Source organism: Miniopterus natalensis, chromosome 14 (assembly GCF_054644295.1).
Source record: "Miniopterus natalensis isolate mMinNat1 chromosome 14, mMinNat1.hap1, whole genome shotgun sequence".
Classification (NCBI taxonomy): domain Eukaryota; kingdom Metazoa; phylum Chordata; class Mammalia; order Chiroptera; family Miniopteridae; genus Miniopterus; species Miniopterus natalensis.
This window is the reverse complement of record NC_142094.1, coordinates 16,657,927-16,679,473: the sequence shown is the minus strand read 5'-3', so window position 1 is coordinate 16,679,473 and position 21,547 is coordinate 16,657,927. Positions and strand designations below refer to the sequence as shown.

The window sequence follows — 21,547 nt, the reverse complement described above, 5'->3', positions numbered from 1 at the left end:
TATGGGAGTATATGAACGCACAGATGGACAGAGAAATAGGTAGGCAGAAAGAAAGGAAGAGAGTTACACCAAATAAAATAACTTTGGAATATAAGAGCCATCAAAAAAAACAAATAAAGCAGAATAATGGCTGGAGAGACTCTTGAGCAGCAGAGCAGAAGGTGTGGGAAGGCTGAGGCCTGAGGCGGTCTCTCTAAGAAGGTGACATCTGAGCTTGGATGCAAATGAAGAGGGGTGAGCAAGTACAAAGGCCCTGAGGCAGGAACGACTGGTGTTCTAGGCACAAAGAGAAGGGCAGGACAGAGCCACTGGAGCCCAGTGAACAAGGAGCAGTGGGTTCAAAAAGAGGCTGAGAAGTGGGCCTGGCTTCCAGGCTCACAGCCAAAACTGTATCCTGAGCAAGAGGGGAGCCCTGGGAGAGTTTTAAGCAAGAGAGCAATTACAGGTTCACCTGGGGCACTGTTCTAGAGAATACAAACAGGATGACTCACGAGGTTGCTGGGGGCCTGCAGACCTCTGCTGAGCCTCTGCTGAGCACGCAGAGGAAGGCGCCTTCTGGCAGGTCACTCCACTTCTCCAGCTTTCGGTTTCCTTGCTCCTCAAATGACAGGACTGAACCAGAAAAGCTTGCTTAACCGTGCAAGCTCCGACAGTCCAGGAATCACCTGGCCTGGGCGGCGTGGACCCTGAGTTATCCCCAGATCTCTGCAGCTAGAGAACCAGAGCCTGGAACCACAGAGCACACTCACGCCTCCTTCTACTGCACCTCGCTTAGTTCCTCTTCACAGGTGTTGTGTTTTCTTACAAACTGAAGGCAAGACCCCTACCAGCAAAGGGATTACAGGTCACTGGACAGCAGTGGTCTGGAAAAGAACCTGCAGTATCTCCCAGCTATGCCTACTCCGGGCGTGGGGAGGGTTAGCCCCATACGAGCAGCATGGAAGGCCCGGGAAGCGCTGACGAGCAACGAGAATCCCAGAGACAAGGGCCTAAGCATCAGCTCCAAGGATTACAGACTGATGCGAAGGAAGGGAACCCCAGACATCAGCTTGTTCGGGGCTTTTAGTGTTTTGCTTTTTTTAAAAAAAAGGAAAAACTTTTTCTTCAAAGGAAATCTTACAAGGACACCAAAATCTGAAACTCCTCTAGCACAGAGGTTCCCTGGGCAGTTAAACTCTCCACTGCTCTGTACAAATGCCTCACTGCTGCACACAGGACCCACGCTGAGAAACGGCAGAAAAAAGACTGAGCCCCACTCTACCAGTTGGTCTTTGAAAAGCAAACACACAAACAAAAAACCCCACTATCTCCCGAACATACAGAAAAGCGCAGCAAATAAAGTAACAAAATTTTAAGTACCCAACACTTAGCTCTAATCTCAACATCTTGTCCTATGTGTTAAATTGTTTTTCAAAGAAACACAATATTACTGGTGCTGCTAAAGGCCCCATGCACCCTGCTTATCCCATTCCCTCTCCTCCCCTCAGAATGAATCTCCCCGAAGCTTGCAGTCAACCACCTCCACGCACAGTGTGTTATTTATGATTTTCTAATGGTATCGTACGTGTGCTTCCTTCACTTAATGCTGCCTTTGAGATTTAGGCAGGTCTTGCAGGCAGCATTTCACTACATGAACACATCACACACCCTCCTTCTGTCTGATGAACATTTACATTGTCTCCATTGGGAGTGTTTTTTGGGGGGATGTTATATGTGATAACGCCATGAACACTGCTGTGCACGTCTCCTCTCCCACACCTGTGAGATTTCTCCCTAGAAGTAGAGCGGCCAAGTGTGGGGATATGGGCTTTTTCACACTTTCTGGACAGCATCAAATTGCTCCACCGATGTATGACCTACCACCAGCTGGGGGCCAAGTTTGGGGAGTTACTGTCCTCAACAGTCTCACCAAGATTTCAGAGTCAGATTTTTCTTTTAGTTTTTAATTGTGCTAAAATACACAGACAACTGTCTTAATCATTTTTAACATTTCTAAGTGTACATTTCAGTAGTGTTAAGTATATTCACAGTATGGTGCAACCCACCAATCTCCAGAACTTTTTCACCTTGCCCAACTGAAGCCCTGTCCCCACGAAACAACAAGTCCCCATCTCACCCTTCCCCCAAGCCCCTGGGCACCACCACCCTACTTTCTGTTTTTATGAATCTGACTACTGTAGGTATACGCCTCATATGAACTGAATCACACACTGTTAATATTTTTGTGACTGATTTCATTTAGCATAATGTCCTCGAAGTTCACCTGTGTTGAGGCATGTGACAGACTTCCCTTCCTTTTAAGGATGAGTAGCATCCCACTGCAAGTACGAGCTGCTTTTTGTCTATCCTTTCATCAACAAAGGGCTCTTGGGTTGATGCCACCTCTTGGCTATTGTGAAACAGTCAAATGTTTTAAAGTACTGTCAATCTCATGGACAAAAAAATAAGATCCCTGTTTTTAAACTCGCATTCTGACTACTAAAAAGAGAGCAATCCTCGTGTTTATTGACTACACACATTTTCTCTACCTTGCTCTCTTCCTTTCTTTTTGTAGGGTTTATTTCTGAATTCCAGGTACGAACCCTTTCCCAGTTATATTTATTACAGATATCTTCTCCCAATATGTGGCTTTTAAATTTTCTTGTAGTGTCTTCATTATACTAGACTTTCACATTTTAATACTATAAAACCTGTCAATCATTTCCTTTATGGTTTGAGCTTTGGTAGTTTTATTTCAAAAGTTCTTTACTTCCTACCTTGAGATCAGGAAGATAGTCTATTATTTTAAAAGTATTAGTTTACTTTTTACATTTAAATCCTTAAACTACTCGGAATACATTTTTGTGTATGGTACAGGATGGAAACGCATCCCTCTTTTCCATAAATCACCGGACAAATGAGACCTGGGTCCCTGAGCACAGGACAAAGCGAGGACACCTGAATTTGTCTAAGTGCAGGAGGTGATGGCTGGAGGACGCTAAGGACATCGCCTGACACAGTGCCCATCACCGAGAGATATGAAGGGCACCCACAAGGACGTGTCCACAGCTGCCCCGGACACACGGAGCCAGTGGAGAGCTCTCCTGGCTCCCGGGTCAATTGGTGCCTTCCACTCACATCTGGAAAAGGTCCAGCTTCTAGAAAGGATTGCCCTGACTGACGTGTGGGCAGTGCCTCAAACATTTCAGTTAAAAACTATTTCAAATTTTTTACTTTCTAAACATCCCCTAAGCCAGGTGAGAACCTCAACGTCTCCAAAGGATTCAAGCGGTTCGCGGCGGAACAAAGGCACTGCTGTCATTCCCGGAGTCCGCCGCAAGGTGGCAGCCCTGCGCAGGCCAGTCAAATGCTCTCCCGCAGGCCTACCCTCCAAGCTTCACTAAAAAACAAACTAATTTTAAAGGTGGCCTTGAAATGACGCAAACAAAGACCTTGTTCGGGACGTTGGCCCAGCAGAGCCCACCCCCACCTCTGCAACAGAATCTGGAGTCTAGGCCATGGCTTGACCTTTCTTCATGGGTAAATAGTCCTCCCAACGCCCTAACCACGAGGAGCTTGGGTCAGCGCCTGACATCCCAGGAACCATCAGGGCAGATGGGTAACCAGTTCCCAGTGAGACAGGGTTGGTCAGGGAAAACCCCAGAGCAGACCCAGAGATCCTTTCCAATGCTTTACCCACCTGTGACAACATGGTGGGATCCAGGAACAGAGGGACCCAAGGGAGATCAGGCCGATACCCTGCGCCGTTTGGGCCACGGCTCCACCCATTCCACAGGCAGAAACTGCATGACAAGGTCTGGCCAATCTTGAGCTGAAATCGATCTTCCCCAACCTCTAACCTCTAGTTCTCAGCTAGCCCTCGAGTCACGCAGAATAACCCTCTTCCCACAAAACAGTATCCACATGTTCAAAGAGGCTCAAGGGCCCCCACACATTTCCCAACTTTCTCTACAAGCAGGGCTCAGAGTCATGCCTGGCAAAGGTAATCAAATGCATCTGAAGAGATCTGGGGAAAGCACAGCCACTGTTAACTCCAGAGAGTTGAAAAACTAAATTATTAGTCTAGACTTTTTTCCTTTTCATCATTAGATTACGTTCTTAGCAGGAAGTTACACACACACACACACACACACACACACACACACGCATGCACAATAACAATTAAATGTTAGCTTCGCAGCTAAGGCTACAGTGGAAGTCTGAGAGAGAGAGAATATTGAAACTTGGCCCAGATGCTCAAATGAGAATGGCAGCAAACTTCTCATCTCAGGCTGGCAGCAGTCTTTAGAGATGCCTCCCCTCCAGACTGTGAGCAAGGGGGGCCTGTGAGGAGGGGATAGAAATGGCACAAGGGAGGCACAAAGTCGGGGGTCAGGTCCACCCACACAGCAAGACAGCCACAGCCCAAGCGGCTCCCCACAGGGAGACCAACACAATTGCCTGTGTCTCTCTCCACCCTGGTCAGAAACACCCGTTCTCTCTGGGTCTCTGTGAGGCACGCCCTTCAGAGGCTACAAAGCCCCTTTCCTGGGATATCTGGAAAAATAAGTAAATTTTCATGAATCACCAAAGAAGAAAGTATATTTAAAGACGGGACAGAGCCAGGAAGTGGTGAGAGAAGCCTCCTGGGGCCTTTTGTGGTTCCCAAATAAATTAGCAGAACCTATTGAAAAAGAAGAGCAATGCTTTGGACCCTGTGACTTGACCTCTAAGAATCAACCTTGTCAGGCCTGCACAAAGGAGCATGAGGACCTATGTAAGTGTGCTCGCTAGAAAAACCATCTGGAATAGGAAAAAGTGGAGACAAACAAGATTCTCAACACACACAGAAGCTGTAGATAAATTATTGACAACTAAACTATGAAATATCTTGTTGAGGTTCCAAATTTAGCGAAAATATAGAGAGACCTATGATATAAGATTTGAAAAAAGGCAGATGGCATAAAATAAAATTTTTATGTTTAGCATGACAGAAATGTCTACAGGGATGTACCCAGTGGTTCAGAGCAGTCAGTCATCTCGAGGGGGGTTCCCTGGGATGGGGGGAGACTTCACTGTTGTCTGATGTTTTCTTCTTTTTTTTAACCAAAGAATATGCATTATTGTCATAAAGAAAGACAATGTAAAAATATCCTCTACACTGCACCCCCACCCAAGTTTGGCAACCTCTGCCCAGGATCTCTGGGACATTTCTGACCCAAACATGAATTCAGATGGCGCATTCTGACCAAGGTACCCTGGAGATGGAATTGCCACACTGCAACCACACACACACACACACACACACACACGAAAGATCACCTGTCTGCTGCTCTCAAGTCGGAGAGGCCCAGGCCCCTGTCTGTGGCACCGCACCCCCACCCCCACCCAGGGCTGCCTCATTTCCTCAGAGATAAATCATGCAGAGGGCTGGGAGCCCCACAAATCCCTCAAGCAAACAAGCAAGTCAAACAGCACCATTTACCCCGCAAGGGCCTCTTCAAGTTAACAAGGCGTGGGAGGAACCGGGCAACAAAACCAGCCTTGTCCAGCAAGGTCAACCTTTGCCCTCAGGCCCCGTGGGGAGGAAGCCTGCGGCCACCCCCATGTTCCCTGCTTCCTCTGCTGCTGACCTACCCAAGGCCTGAGCTTTACTCAGCCCAGGCACCTATCCCAGACCTGGTTAGGGTGAGAAGGCCCAGGCTGGGGACAGCAGGTGGCCCTGGCAGCTCAGAGATCCACCCCCGCCCCCACCCCACCCCCGAGGCAGCCGTGCCTCCTCTCCTAGTGGGGGGTCCCAAGGTGGCACATGGTAAGGGGCACGGGTCCAGCTGAACAGAACTAGGGAAACTCACTGACAACGATAATAAACTCCCCCCCTCCAGGGGTCACAGCTATAGGAAAAGAAAGGAGAACAGGACTAGGATGGGGGGGACCTTCCCACACCATTGTGGGAAGGACAGGAAAGGTGGGGTGGGAGGGGCTCATCTCAGTCTGGCTGTTTGTACAAACTGCCAAAGGCCTAAGGGGAGATGGAGAACAGGAGGCAATAAAATTTTACTCCTCATGAGGGCAGATATTTTTTACGACAAGGTGATAACTGGAGGTTTTTTATTTTGAGATATAATTCTCATATCATACAGTTCACCCTTTAAAGTGCACAATTCAGTGGTTTGGTATAGTCACAAGGTTGAGCAGCAACTACCACTATCTAATTCCAGAACATTTTCATCACCCCAAAGAGAAACCAGGATCCATTAGCGGCCACTGTCCATCCCCCCAGCCCCCAGCCCCAGGCTCCCACCCATCCGTCCTGTCTCCATAGATTTCCCTGTTCCGGACACGTCATGTGAATGGAATCATATAATAGCATGGACTTCTGTGACTGATCCTGTGCCCTGGCCCACCACAGCAGCTCATCCTTACCTGCCTCACACACTGGATTTCTGCAGAGGATTTCTTCTGGGGTAAAAACGGTTTGCTTCTAAACAACGGAAAACCCACAGTCAACCCTTTGCTCTAGGGAGCTCCATGAACATGCAGGTGGAAGGGTCTCTGCAGGGAAACTCAGTGCATTCGACATGGTGCCAACCACAGGCTGGTATAGCACTTTCCCCTCGGGGCCTCACTCCATCCCTAAGCAAGGCTCCCCCAGCACCAGCCCCATTCCTGGAACTGCTCAAGGGATGGGGAAGGAAAGGAAAGTGTTTTGAAGCAGCTTCCCTGAGACCAGGCAGCAGGGGGGCAAGGGGAGTGTCCCGAGTGCAGGTCCAGCAGGGAGACTGCAGCTGGGCTCCTGCTGCCCTGGCCTGCAAGCACCTCCCCTCCCACAAATGTTCCCGTTACCAAGGCTCCATCAGGGCCCACCAGCTCCTGCCTCCACACCTGACCCCACACAACCAAGTTCCCTAATCGGAAGGCTCACAAAGACGACGTAGGATAAGTCCAGGTATATCACCTTAGGGTCCCTCCCTGAGCCTGCACTGGGAATTCCACACAGGACTTCAACATAGATCACAGAAAGAAGACCAAGACGGAAGTCAATTCTTCAATAGAATACAGTTTAAATGGGAAAATACTGAAAATAGCCCAGGAGTCAGTGAACAGGGGACTGGTTAAACCAATCACGGCAATCACGGTGCTTCTCTGAGACTCCACACTCTGCAGCCGTGACAAACAAAGTGGAATTTGTCCTGAAACAGAAAGATGCGCACCATCTGTATCAGCAAGAAAACAATGTCAGCAGCAAAACAAATGTATGGTTCCTAAACTAACACGATACAAGGGCTCTATGTGCACATAAAAATCTCAGACTTTTCTCTGGTAGTGCACTCACGCGAGTGAGACAACAGGAAGAATTCTACTTTTCACTTTCCAAATGTGTATACTGTTGGGTTCTTTTATTACTAAAATGCATATTCATTTTCCAATAAAAAAAAAAAAGGAGGATAAAAGTTTTTAAAAGCCCTGCTCTTCCCCTTTCTGAATAATTTGACCCGATAGCCATGAATGAGGCCGAGCGGGGGGGCGGGGGGGGGCATGGTCGGTACGTGGCTCTCGTGGCCCCGAGTGGGCATCGGGCTGCACAGGTTGGGGGCGGGCAGGCGGAGGTGAGGCCTGGGGGAGGGAACGCATGCGGCCTGAGGGCCCAAAAGGGTGAGAAGGGGACTGCATGGTGGGGCACCAACCACGACAATAAACAGATTAAGAATAATAGGAATAGGAACCAGGTTTCACACTGCTGTAAAGGGAGTTACAAAAACAGAGAGAGAAAGTGAGGATGACCCCTGCGGTGCTGCAGTATGGGACTGGAACCGCAAGTGTTAGGTGAACGGGTGGTTTTTGATATGTGTTACGCAATGAAGATACAGGCACAGACACAGAGACACAGGGGAGGGAGAGAGACGTAAGTATAGAGGTGTAAGAGTGGGGACCAAGGCGTGTGCTGATGTACCTACTCTGTCCGCCGAGAGGGCCTGGGAGCAGGGACACCACGATAGCTATGAGCACACCCAGCATTCAGATCTTCTGCTAAATACCGTTCTCCACTAAAAGGGGTGAGGACTCTTTGGAGAAATGGCTGATTTTCCAGGATAAGGGCAGGGAAGTTATAAAATGAGCTTGGAGCATCTCGTGCCATAGGGCAAGGAAACACTCAGAATGAGGAGAGTGCAAGGAAACGGAGAAGCAACTGTGATGGGGCTCCTGCCGGCCACGTGGTCTGCAGCCCACTGAAAAAAACAGTAAACCATGAGTAAATAGGTAGGTAGGTAGGTAAACAAAAGGAAAACCAGTAACTTTACAGTTGAGAAGCCTGGAGACACCACCTGAGTCAAGTGATCAAAGTGAACTTCATCAGTGACAGGCCGTATAAGGCCAAGTCCCAATCACCAGGACGCAAAGAGAAGAAGGCAGCGTCACTTCCTAAGGTGCACAAAGGCTGCCTGGGTGAGGCTCGCCCAGATCCAGGTGGAGGGACAGCCTACGAAACACCTGGCCTGTAATCTTCCAAAGCATCAAAGTCATGCAGGTCAAAGTCAGGGGAACTGATCCAGAGGTAAAAAGACCTAAGAGATGTGACAAGTGAATACAAATGCTTTATTCTCAACAGGGTCATTTTCCTACTAAAGACACTATTGAGACAACTAGCAAAACACAAAGGGGTCTGATGACTTGATAGTAGTTTGTACGTGAACTTCCCGACGATGCTTACATTGCTGTTACAGAGGACATCCTGGTTTGTAAGAAGTCTGCGTTAGTATGTTCAGGGGCGATAGGGCATCAGGCTGGCAACTTACTCTTGAATGATAAGGGGGGGATTTCTCTGCACTGTACTTAACTCTTCTGTAACTTGGTTCATAGTTTCACAATGCTTTAACTCAGGGAACCATAAATGATTCTAATGGGGAAGGGGCTCTCTGCCTAATCAGACCCATGCTGCAGAGCTTGGAGAACGCTCTGCCTCTTCCTGGGATTGCCTTCCAACCCCACACACCCAGCCATTTGTGGACACAGAGCACGCCATCAGCCCTGCCATATCCCTGGGCGGCCAGGGCAGTTCCAAGAGGAGGAGGGGCCAACATCACTCACAGCAAGCCAGGGTTCTGAGTGGCCTGCTCCTCAGGCCTTTGTCAGTGTGCAACAAGAGCTGAGCAAAGCAAAGCAACTAACTTGTAATGCAGAGAGGAGCAAGAGCACCAGGCCACACTCCCACCCAAAACAACGATGGTAACTGCTTCATCTCATGTCTACACAGGGCTTTAAAATTTCCAAGCTCTCTCTATCTGCAATCTCATGTGATCCATACAAAGGAAAGAAGCTACAAACGCCCAGACCCCCAAGCCCTGGAGTAAGTCTAGTTCCTGGTACACACTGCACAGCACCTCTTCCTTGCAACATTCATAATGATACACAGATACGTGAGATTATTTGATTAACATTTGTCTCCCTCATGGGACTGCAGGGTCCAAGAGCACAGGGGCTGAGTGTCTGCTCACATATATCCATCCCAGTGACTCACATGAGGCAGACGCTCCAGAAATACTTGCTAGGTGATCAGGTGGGTTGATGAGTGAATGGGTGGGGGTGGGGGTGTGGATGGGTGTGTGGTTGTGTGGGTGGGCGGGCGACTGACCTTGGCCTGCACCCAGGCACCCAGCCCGGCTCTACCTGCTGCTGCTGAGCCCGGAGGTCACCAATCTCCTTCTGGTCCTCCTCGTGGAGCCGCTTCATGTCCTCCCACGACTGCTGCAGCAGGTTCCGCTCCCGCAGCAGCTGCCCATTCTCCCGCCTCAGCATGTCCACGTCGTCCTTCAGCTGGGTCTGGTCGCTCAGGAGCCGGCTGTGGAGTGTACTGAAACACCCCCCAAGTGAGCCCCAGACAGCTCCCCCACCCCCACATCGCCAGCCCCTCCAGGGTCCAATACTCCTGATATACCAGCCGAGGAGCCACAGAAGCTAGGTCCCCAGCACTCAGGGGCAGGCCAAAGCCTGCTGTCGGCCGGGTGCCAGAAGGACCCAAGCCACTTGTTAAAAACCTGACACCAAAAACAGTGCATATACGGGGGGGGTCCTACCTGGTACCTCCAAGTACTGAGGTACTAAAACCTGAACGAACATCAGCAGGTGGACAGGCAAACACCCTCAGAGGGACATCAGGAGACAAAAGGGACCATGCTACATCTGCCTCTCCTGTGGCAAGAACTGCAGCAAAGCCCCTGGACAGCGACCAAGAATCCCAGGGCTCTGCCTGGACCCCTAGCTCATGTTCTCAGTCACTGTCTGACCTACCCTGCTTCTGAGGCTTCAAGATACTGTGAAGGGGTAAAAGCCTCACCTCACACTTAGGAAAACTGAGGCCACGAGCCCACCTGCTGAAGGCACACTGCTTGCTACATGGCAGAGGCGGGACTAGAACCCGGAGGCCTAGCTCCAAGTCCAGAAATAAGGAAGGGTAAGAGGCAGCCATCCGGTGGATGCTGGGGCCCTTGCCACTCACTGGTAGAAGTCGGTCTCCTTGGCCACCTCCTCACACCTCTTCAAGGCATTGGTGTGCTGGTTCTGCAGGCTCTGCAGGTCCGACATGGCCCGCACACACTGGATCTTCAGCCTCTCATAGTCGGGGTTCAGCCTGTGGTAAGGCCTGGGCAGACAGCAAACACACCATGAACACACTGCAAGGAATGTCTCTTCCCCTCAGAAGCCATGCCGTAGGTCACTCCAACCTAGCGGCTCCCTACATGCCACAACCACCTGGATGTTTGTTAAGCGAAGATGCCCTGACTGCACACAGGCCAACGGAATCAGAATCCCCAGGACGGAGGGACCCTCAGTTGCCTGAGCTCCCAGCATAGGTCTGGAGAGCTGAGAATGTACCACCTAGGAGCTTCCAGGAGACCTTGTGACAAACCTGCACACACAGTGGGTCCACCAGAAACCTGTGTTAAGTTTCTTCTCTCTTTGGACCAGTGATTCTCAATCCTGGGTATACATTAAAATCCCCAGGCCAATTACATCAGCACCTCTGGGGTGGGACTCAGACATCAGGATTTTTTTTTTTTTAACTCCCCAGGGGATTTCAGTGTGCAGCCAAAGTTGAGAACAGTGGTGGGGTGCAGTGGTTCTCAAAGTGGGGTTCTGGGACCTGCAGCATTGGTATCATCTGGGAACTTGTTAGAAATGCAAATTGTCAGGCCAGCCCAGACCTCCTGAATCAGGCACTATAGAGGGAGGGAGGGCAGGCTAACTAGCAATCTGTGCTTCAACAAGTCCTCTGGGTGACTGCAGTGCATGCCCAAGTTTGAGAACCCCTGCCCTAGAGCAGGCATCAGCAACCCTCTTCTGTAAAGGGCCACACAGTAAACACTGTAGGCTTTGCTGGCCACATGGTTGCTATACAACCACACACTCTGCTTTGGTAGCTTGAAAGCGACCATGGACAACACGCACTCTAGTGCTCCATGTCTTCACTGGCACTGCCTTTTGTGCCACCTGACTGGGGCATATCCTCATCAGAGCAACCTCAGGAGCAGGCTTGCAGCGCTGACACTTCCCCCAGAGGAAACATCCTCAAAACGAGGCGCACCCCTGATGCTCTAAAGGGAAGAGGTAAACCACTCAGGACCCCTCCAGCGCCTCCTGGAAAGATAAACCCTCTGCATCCCTCCTCCTCCTCCATGAAGCCCCCTGGGTCATGCAGGTGGGTCAAGCCTCTCCCCCTGCCCCACCCTTCGGCCTGCCCTTCCCTGACTAAAGAAGCACAGATTTCCTTCAAAACAAAGAAGCCAGGTGGAATATACCCTTCCTAAAACACATATATGGCAGGGTACAGTTAATATGTTTACAAACCACATAAATATCCACCCAATAGGTGGCAGGCTGGGGTCTTCTGGGAGACAGTGACACATGCACACATGCAGAGACAGACAGACAGAAACACACACACACACACACACACAGGTGGACAGGCGAAGGCAAGGGCTCAGCAATGAGATGGCGATCTCTACTAGGGCAGGGGCTGCACCCAGCAGCAGCGGGGATAAAGAGGGAAATATACTCTCTTGGGGCTGGAAGGCAGAGGCTTAGAGGGTGGTTGTGATGAGCTCAAGGCATCCAACCAACCAGTGAGGAGGTACCAAGGTAGGAGCAGGCCCTATAGCTGCTGCCACTGAACTATCATCTGCAAGGCCAACTGAAAGGCTAAGAGGCAAACGCCAGGCTCTTCTGCCACACACACACACACACACACACACACGCACGCACGCACACCACTGTCAGGCTAAATGTACGACAGATACACCCACACCTTTCAATCCTCGAGTTGTGTGATTCAGGCCACGGGCTCCAATTTTCATTTGGAGGAAGCAGAACAGGCCTGTGCCCCTCCCCCAGGAGCTAAGGACCCCCAGGTGGGGAGGGGATGGCGATGGCATCAGGACTATAAGCCCTGTCTGCCACCGGCAGGTTGGTGAGTGCTGGGCAGGGGAGCTGGCCAATCACTACCTCTTGTCAAAGGTGGTCCCGTGAGTGGCGAAGGCCAGGCGCTTCCGCAGCTCGTTCCTCTCTCGCGTCATGAGCCGCAGCTGGACGGAGAGGTTCTCCACCTTCTCATTCACCTGGCGGTCAGTGAGCAGGGGCGGCGGGGACGGCGCCTTCCCGGTGGTTCCTGGCGGGAGGAACACAACACGGTGAACTGGCCTGTAGAGCGTCACCAGCTGCCAGGCACCGTTCCGACCTGGCTTGCATTAGTACGCCCAACGGCCGTCCCAGGTATATCCTGCCGGCATCCCCTTTCACAGGCGACCCCACCGAGTCAGAGAGCAGGTGAAACAAAGGCCTCGGCTCAGGCAGTCTGGCTCCAGCACCGAAGCACTGGCCCTCCCTCTCTCCCGGGCCTGGCAGAGAACCTCCTCTCTTCCCAGCCCAGCTGCGGCACCTCCAGGAAGAAGCCCTTTTGGCCCTAACCCTAGCGACCTCGCCCAGTCGGCAACACCGACTGTCACGCACCCCGAGCCTGGAGAGGCCGATCTGAGCCCTGAGCAGAGCAGAAGATATGGCCTGAGGAGGAAGATCCGGCTGGAACCCAGTGGAGCTCCCGAGGACCAAGGTGGCTGGCTCCAAAGCTGGGGCCCAAGGACTGTGTCCCCATCCTCCCCTGACCAGGGCTGGACCCTCCATACAGCTCCCTTTTCCAAGCCACCCAGCTGCCTGAAGGACCTGCCCCAACAGCCCAGGTGTGCGGCTTGGAGGCGGCTGTCAGGGAGAGCTGCCCACGGCTAAGGTAAGTGAGACCTGACGCAGGTAAGTCCCAGGGGCTCTGGTGGCCCAGCCCACATTGGGCCCTCAGCGCCTGTGCCCAGGACTAGACGTGTCCTGAAGGGAACCCTGTACCTTCTGCTATTACTACAGAACAGTGGCCCCCACCAGCACCTCTGACAAGACCCAAATCCGTTTCTAAAAAGAGAGCCCCTCACTCAAACGTCTGGGAAAGAGATGAAGCCATGCTGCTTTTATATTTAACTCTGTCCATATGCTCACTTGAGATCCCCCCTAACCCTCAGAGAGCCAAGGTGGGGTCAGGAACTGGGAGCAGCCACCCCATTTTATAGCTGTCACCCAGGAGGCTGACTCACCCAGGGGCACAGCACTCGTCTCCCAGTAGCTCTAGAATGTGCAAAGGGCAAATGCAGGTCTCTGACTCTGCCATCCTGACCCCTGACCCCTGCACTGATCCTTGTTGGCTAACTGTTCGTGCAAACCAAGCATCCCCGCCAAGACAAAAGACAGGACTCCAGTGTGGCCTTGTGTCTTCCAGGAGTGCCAGGGAGGATGGGGAGGACCACACTGTGAGTGACCAGCTCTACCATGGTCTGTGGTAGGAGCCTCACACTCTCAGCTCCCGTTACCCAAAGCTGGTTCCCCAACAACCTAAATCTAGTACCCCTGGAAGTACCCCTGGAAGTTCTTTTAAAACCACCACACCAAACCCACCGGGATTCCTGTACTCCAGGCCAGACCTCTGGGGCCAGAACGTTCTCTAAGGCGGGGCCTGGCCCAGCCCTTCCCACAAGCATCTCCCTCCCCACATGGTTCTACACCACAGCCTGAGAAGCCTTCCCTCACCTTTCCCCAAAACACCCTGCACCTTCACCCCTGCCCCACCACGTGAGTTTAGAGAAAGGCCAGTCACAGCTCTGTGTGGGCTGTATAACTTCTTTCTCTTCTGGCAAATGAAGTCACTTTTATGAGGTTTAGCCCAGGGCCAGGTCTTCACTGTCACCTGATTTGCAGTAACTTGCGCAGCTCTCATGAGTGAGGCTCCTGGAGATGCCTACAACTCACCCCCTAAACTCCAGGAGGAAGCTATCTGTGGAAGACTGACAAACCTAAGTGAGTGGGGTGAAGAGGAGCAGAGAGCACCAGAAAGGGGGGATTTCAACGTTCATGACCAACCCACACAACAGCAGACAACCCAAATGTCCCCGGCATTAACTCCACCTTCCCAACAACCCCAGGTGGGTACTAATATTATCTCCCCCACTTACAGGTGAAAAAACTGAGGCCCAGCAAGGTCATCCATTCAAAGTTGCACAAATAGCAAGTGGCATCCTGGGATGAGCCCAGGCACCTGGACTCGGAGCACATGCTCTTTGCCACTACACCCACTACCTCCCAAATGACAACCATGAGTAGCACTTCGTGCCTGGCAGTTTTTGAAATGCTTTCCATACATTATCCCATCCAATCCCCTTAAGGAAAATACTGCTATTATTCCCATTTTATAGATCATGACACAAAACCTTATCAGGTTAAGTAATATGCCCCAGTTGCTGAGCCAGATGACAGAAATGAACCTTCCTCTAACTACCTGAGCCCAGAGCCCAAGGTCTTAGCCTGAAAGTTTGCAAACTTTTTGATGTGAGGACCTCTTTACATTCTTAAAAATGACTAAGGACTCCAAAGAGCTTTTCTTTATATGGGTTATTATATCCATCTAACACTATCTACCAGATTAGAAATTAAAACTAAGAATTTTTAAAATCTAATTTTAAAATAACCAAACACCTATTACATATTACATAAGATTTTTTTAAATGAAAAACTAACCACCCTTTCCATGACAAAACAAAAAAAGTAGTGGGGGGTGGGGGGAGCACTGCCTTGCATCTTTATAATGCCGTTCGGTCGGTGTCTTAGTAGAGACAGTTGGAGCCTCGCATCCGTGGCTGCTCTCAGCTTTGCACACATGATGGAGCCTCCAGAAAACCCCACCCACAGTGCAGTGTGCAGAGGATGAGGGTCTGGGAAAGGCGAGGGACATCTAAGTGTCGTTGTGAAAACAGTTCTGACCTCACTAGCCCCTGAAGAGACCTCTGGGACACCAGGCCATGCTCTGGGCACGGCCGCTCTGTGCTATGCTCAGGTCCACAAAGTATCAGAGAAACAGCAAACCTTGGGTTCCAGGACTGAAAGCACCACCAGGTGCAGCGACCTGCCTCCAGGGAGATCAAGGATTTTCTCCCCATTTTACACATGAAGCAACAGAAGGTGGGGCCCTTGGCTTTTGCAGAAGCTGAAGAGAAGCAGCAAGAGAGAGCAGGGGACCATTAGCTCTGTCACCATGCACAGCCATGGCCTCCTGTCCTAGTCTCCAGCAGGGTGAGGCCACTTGCGAGGGTCTGGGGCAGCCGCTCATGCAAACAATGAAGTGAGCGCGATGTTTGCCCACCACAGCCTAGTGCTGGGGTCTGTGCTGAACACTCCGTCCTGATCCCTAGTCCCCACGGCACCCGCCCAGGTATGTGCTATGATCACCCATGAGACAATGACATCCAGAAAGACTGCACAGCTAGGAAAACCGCGGACCCCACACAAAACTCAGCTCTAACTCCAGAGCCAGGGCCTCAACCCCAACACCACACAGCCTCCTGTCAGGAGCACCTCCTGCACCCCTTCTGCTGCTCCAAAGCCTGGGGCGTACATGAAACACAAACAGTGTGGCCCAGGCCTGAGAAGCCATCAAACTTCAGGCCCAGGGGAAATGCCGCCTGGGCACCCCTGTCCTTTCGCAGTAAGGAAGGCACAGGACAAAGGAGGCCACTGGGGACCTCGAGAAGAGTCCCCCGATGTGCTAAGCCAGAAAGCTCCAAAATAGCAGCAAGTGTTGCAGAAAATCCACTCTATCCCAGTCAACTTTAAGTTCTTCCCTTTTTACTTGCATCTCAGGGTTGAAAGGCGTTTTGAAGATGATGCTGTCCTCCCATCCAAATAGTTGCCAAAATCCCCCACATGGCCACCATGTTCAAACTCTTCCCCAGTGAGGGAGCTCACTACTTCACAGCAAAGCCCATCTAATCTTTCCCCATAAAATGATTCTCTCTATTTCCCCCCAGTGACCCTAGCTCTACCCCCAAGGGCCACAAGGTACAACTGTAATTCCTTTTCTACACAATAGACCTGCAAGTATTGCAGACAGCTATCGAGTCCCTTTATCACTACCAAACAGCTAAAACTTAAAAGTAGCAACACCGAATGCTGGCAAGGATGCAGAGAAACTGGATTTCTCCAACCCTGCTGGTAGGCATACACAATGATACAGCCACCTTAGAAAACACTTTAGCAGTGTTTCATCAAGTTAAACATGCATTTACCACACTACTCAGTAATCCTCCTCTAAGTATTTACACAGGAGATATGAAAATTTATGTTCACGCAACATCAGCACACAACTGTTTGTAGTAGCTGGTGAATGGATAAAGAGCAGCATTACGGGTCTACAGTGGAATACTACGCAGCAATAAAAAGGACTGGAGTACGGATCAAACTACCAATACACACAACAGCATGGGAGATCGCGAATGCAGTATGCGCCAAGTGAGAGAAGCCAGACTCAGAAGGCTACACACTGTATGATTCCATTGATGATATTCAGGAAAAGGTAAAACTATAGAGACAGAAAAGAGGTCAGTGGTTGCCAGGTACTGGGGGGTGGAAGGAGGAAAGGCAAACTACAAAGCCACAGAAGGAAACTTTTCCGGGTGAAGGAGCTGTTCTGTATCTTAATTGTGACAGTAGTTAAATGATCGCATGTGTTTGTTACAACTCATTGAACTATATGCTTAAAGGGAAATGTTACTGTATGTAATTTATACCTCAATAAATATGACTTTTAAGAAATTAAGTAGCCCGGCCGGGCGTGGCTCAGCGATTGAGCATCGACCTAGGATCCAGGCAATCGGGGTTCGATTCCCGGTCAGGGCACATGCCCGGGTTGTGGGCTGCAGCCAATCAATGACTCTCTCATCATTGATGTTTCTATCTCCCTCTCTTCCTCTCCTTTCCTCTCTCTGAAATCAATAAAGATATATTTTTTTAAAAATAAAATAAAAAATTAAGTAAAAAAACACCACCTGTGGTGCCCTAACCTGAAACCATCATCCCAGGAGTGGAGTGACTGGTGAGACGTGGATTGTGAGCCCCTTCTCCAGTCACTGAAGTTATAATAAACATTTTAAACAACAAGCAAAATAAAATGGGTTCTCCAAAAAATGCCAAACGCCTTTTTGTGTCTCCTATCCTGTATAGTTGTCTTGGATTCACATGCAAACTGTTCATTCTCCCCAGCTGCATGCACCCCTTCATCTTTCCAAATCTGGAACCCACTTGAAAAGGCAGATTTTCTTTTCCCTTTTGGTGTCCAAGATGGGATTCAGGGGGTAAGGGATTTGGATCACACTAAAACAGCCCCAAAAGGGGTGGTGGAAGATTCCAGGAGAGCAGGCAAAGGCCCTGGATTCTCGACAATGAGCCACCACTCATCTGGGCCTCGGTGTGAGAGGAAGCAGCAGCAGAACCAGAGCAGGCAGAGGGAGCAGAGCCCCTTCTCCATCACGAGAGTCCTGACTCCTCCTCCTGGTCGCCCCAGCTGGTGTAGCCACCCCCATGGACCATGAGGCTCAGTGAGCAGCCTGGCAGCTGGGTGGTCTTCTTGGCCATAAGCCCCTTTGTCCTGGGCTCCTGGGCTCCCTCATCACAATGCTCCAGCCAGCCCCAAAGGCTGCCCCTCAGTCTTATTTACAGGTAGACAGGTCACAACTCAACTTCAGAGTCCTGTGGGCCCATGGTGCCAGAAGCCAAGGAGAAAGTCGATACTGGCCAAAAGTGGTCCGGTGGCGTGAGGATGCCCAGGTAAACTTTCTGGCCACCTCTAGGCCCTGGCTGTGAGGGGAGAAGCAAAGGCGCAGCAGGACGTGGTCATCACAGGCAGCAGAGAGCAATCCAAGCCAACCTCGTCTCCAGCCAGGAGGGCCAGAGCCATGGGGGAATCAGTCCCACGCCCGAGCCAATACTTCTGAAAGCACCTTGGCTTCAGGAGAAAGCTCACTTCAGGCCCCACCCAGACCTCCTGGATCAGAAACCCTGGGGTGATCCCCTCCAGGTGATCCTGGTACCTGATCAAGCCAGAGAACCTCTTCTCTGGACCAAAGCTGCATTTAATGGCCAGAGGAGCTGCTTCTTCCTTGTTTAATTGGCTCTCCAGTAGCCACTGCACTTAAAGGCATCACCCATGGATGAAATGCAGAGAGGGTCGCTCCCTAACTATGGAAGCCCAGGGACTCGCCCTCCCTGGTCAGTGCAGGCCCACAGCTCAGCTCCTCCCAGGACTTAGAGTGAAAGGGGGTTAGATTCCAATGCAGCAGCTGCAGCCTTGCCCAGCTCCCAGATCTCCTCCCAGATAAGCTACTTGCTCTAAAGTCCTAAACTCAGGATCTACCTGGCAGAAACTCAAACCGAGATACACAGTCAGCCTATTGCTTCCTGGCCACTCCTGCATCTGAAGAGCCATTCCTGGGAGGCCCAACTTAAGGGCCCCTCTTCCCTGAAACTCACTCCGACGCCCCTCATCATAAATAACTGCTCCTTCCCCGGGGCGATTTGTTTCTTTCTGTTTTACACAGAGCAGAATGGCCAGTAGCTTACCTTTCTGCTACTATGGCCTAAATGTTTGTGTCCATCCCCCCAATTTCTATGTTGAAATCCCAACCCCCAAGGTGTGCTATCAGGAGACAGGGGCTTTGGGGTGATTAGGTTGGAGCTCTCAAGAATGGGATTAATGTATCATAAAGGAGCCTCGCCCAGAGAACTCTCTCCCGACTTCTGCCACGTGAGGTTCCAGTGGGAAGGCGCCATCGCTGAACCAGGAAATAAGCCCCACCAGACACCAAGTTTGCCTTACTACCTTGATCTTGGACCTCCCAGGCTCCAGACTGTGAGAAATACATGTTTGTTTTGACCAAAGAAGGGTCAGAGGGCACAAGGAGTCGGGGTGCAGCCCTGCCTCCACCTTCCCTGTCAACCAGAAGCTGTGCTTTCAAGAAATCTTCCCTGGGAGATGAAGGAAGCTCTCAGCTCTCTGTTCTGCCAACAAGCCAGGAGAGCTCTCTGTTCAATGAGAAATCTCTTGTTACTTTAATTTGCAAGAAATTTAAGTTTCATTTTATAAATGCCACCCAGGAATATCTCTTCTTAAAACTTCCCCAGTTATTCAAGAGGAGAAATAAAAGGCACCAGATTTTGCACTGAGATAAATGGGGAAGAAAAAATACAGATTGCCTGAAACTAGTGTGCAATCCCTGGGAGATCCCTGGGACCTCCCAGTGGCGCAGGTTACTACATGGATGGGGGAGGGCCTCAAAGAAGCCACACGCACTCAGCTGATGAAAACTGCCTGGAGAGGCCTCAGCAGAAAGACACTGCAGCCTTTAAGACCATTAGTTGGCAAAGGAGTTGTTAGTAGGGTCAAGCTGGAGAGCTGAAAGGGAGCAGACCACCTAAGGATCTAACGCTAACCAGGGGAGCCGGCCAGGCACTAGCCGTCAGGAAGAAAACGCAATGTACTCAAGGCTTCATCTACCAATCTCTCTTATGCTAAATGTAACTTGCCATTTTTTTCCCAAATGTTCTTTGTTTCCTTAGGTTCATGGAGAAAGACCATAAACAAACAAAAACAGCTGGTTGCCACCTAACTTATCAGTGCCTCCCGGGAAAGGGAGAGCTGCCTGTCACTAGATAAAGGCAGAGCCAGGAGGAATTCTCCAGGAGGCACTGCAGTGGTCCCATGGCTGACCCCACCATTCATTCCACACCAAGGGGCTGCTCCAAGCCAGCCCCAGACACTCCAGCTCTCTTGCCAGGGCTTAGGTTAGGCCAGCCTAGCTCAAACCAGGAGGGCTATTACATGTGGGTGCTGGACCCCAAGCTCAGAGCGTCTGATGTAGCAGGTACCTGAGCGCTGCTGGTCCAGGGACCCACCCTGGGTGAGCCACCAGTTTGGACACAGACAAGCAACTCAGTTGTGCTCAGTGAGAGGAGACTGCTGGGGGAGTCCGGGGAAGGCTTCTCTGCTCATAAGCAGACACTAGAGGAGACCACCCTCTGGTCCTCTAGACTGCTTGTGACAACAGAGATGTTCTTTTATCTGCTCTGCCCAGTACGGTAGCCACTAACCACAGGTGGCCAGAGAGCACTTGAAATGTATCTAGTGTCACTGCTGAAACTAGAAATTTTATTTCATTTAAATAATTTTGAATGTAAAAGCCACTTGTGGCCTGTGGCTCCCATAATGGACATGAGAGCCCGGGACACTGTTAGGATGTAGTGGCTGGAACTGCTGCTGTTGCCATGGCTCCCCAGCCATCAGCCTGAGGGGGAGGACACCACACGGAGAGGTCACCACACAGGGAGCACAGAGTCACATTCTGACGTACTCGGCCCAACGGAGCTTCTTGCTATGTAAGATCACACATTTCTTTATTGCTTAAGGCCGTGTGAGTAAGTAATCCCCACTGCTGCAGCCATGAGGACATTCAAGTCAGCCTGTGAAAAAAGGGAGCTAGTCACCCCAAGGACAATATCACTGGCAAGCAGAAAAGTGAGAAAAGCAAAACTTGGTTCCCAGTGGACTTAAGAGGGTTCGACCTGAAGGGATACCATCCGGACTTACAGCATTCAAGATCTGGACACAGCCCTGCTCTCTGCCTGCCTGCTAACACATATCTGGGGACACTGCTGACCCCTCCATCCCAAGGGCCACCAGTGTGAGGACAACTACATGGTGGGTTACTGACAGGAGGCATCTTCCCCAGCATGGGAAGGTCTACTGCAGGAGAATACACCTCTTGCTCTGGCTCAAAATCCCACCATTAGCAATGCTTGCTGCAGTTAAAGCAAGACCTCTCTCTGGAGCCCCCTTTTAAAATGCAAATACTCCTACAAAAGGTACTGGCTTAAGCCTTGAAATGTCAAAGTGAACTGAGTAAATTAGATCATTCTACCTGGCTCCCAAGGAAACAGAAAGCTGGAAAAGGGTGAAGCATGAGGCAAGAACTATACACTCAGGGCTCAAACAGTTCAGTTTTACAAAAGCCCCACCTATCACTCTCCTTATCCTGACTGCACCACTCCACAGGTTTCCCGAAAGCCAGGCCCAAGTTCAAAATTCTGAAAATCCCACCACGCAATCAATGAAGTGATAGAGACTCAGCAGCTCTGAATTATGGTCCCAGAAGAG

The 21,547-nt window shown here is 50.7% G+C and overlaps 1 protein-coding gene across 3 annotated transcripts in view; it reads right to left on the bottom strand.

Annotated features, from left to right (window-relative positions):
• The window catches only part of DLG5 (discs large MAGUK scaffold protein 5), a 109,278-nt gene that overhangs the window by 45,482 nt on the left and 42,249 nt on the right, over positions 1 to 21,547 (bottom strand). For all 3 annotated transcript variants that reach the window (XM_087824294.1, XM_087824296.1, XM_087824295.1), the window contains exons 3-5: positions 12,481 to 12,643; positions 10,478 to 10,621; positions 9,649 to 9,832 (exon numbers count right to left, since the gene is read on the bottom strand). In XM_087824294.1, the coding sequence (XP_087680420.1) occupies positions 9,649 to 9,832; positions 10,478 to 10,621; positions 12,481 to 12,643 (491 nt within the window). The remainder of the gene's footprint in view (positions 1 to 9,648; positions 9,833 to 10,477; positions 10,622 to 12,480; positions 12,644 to 21,547) is intronic.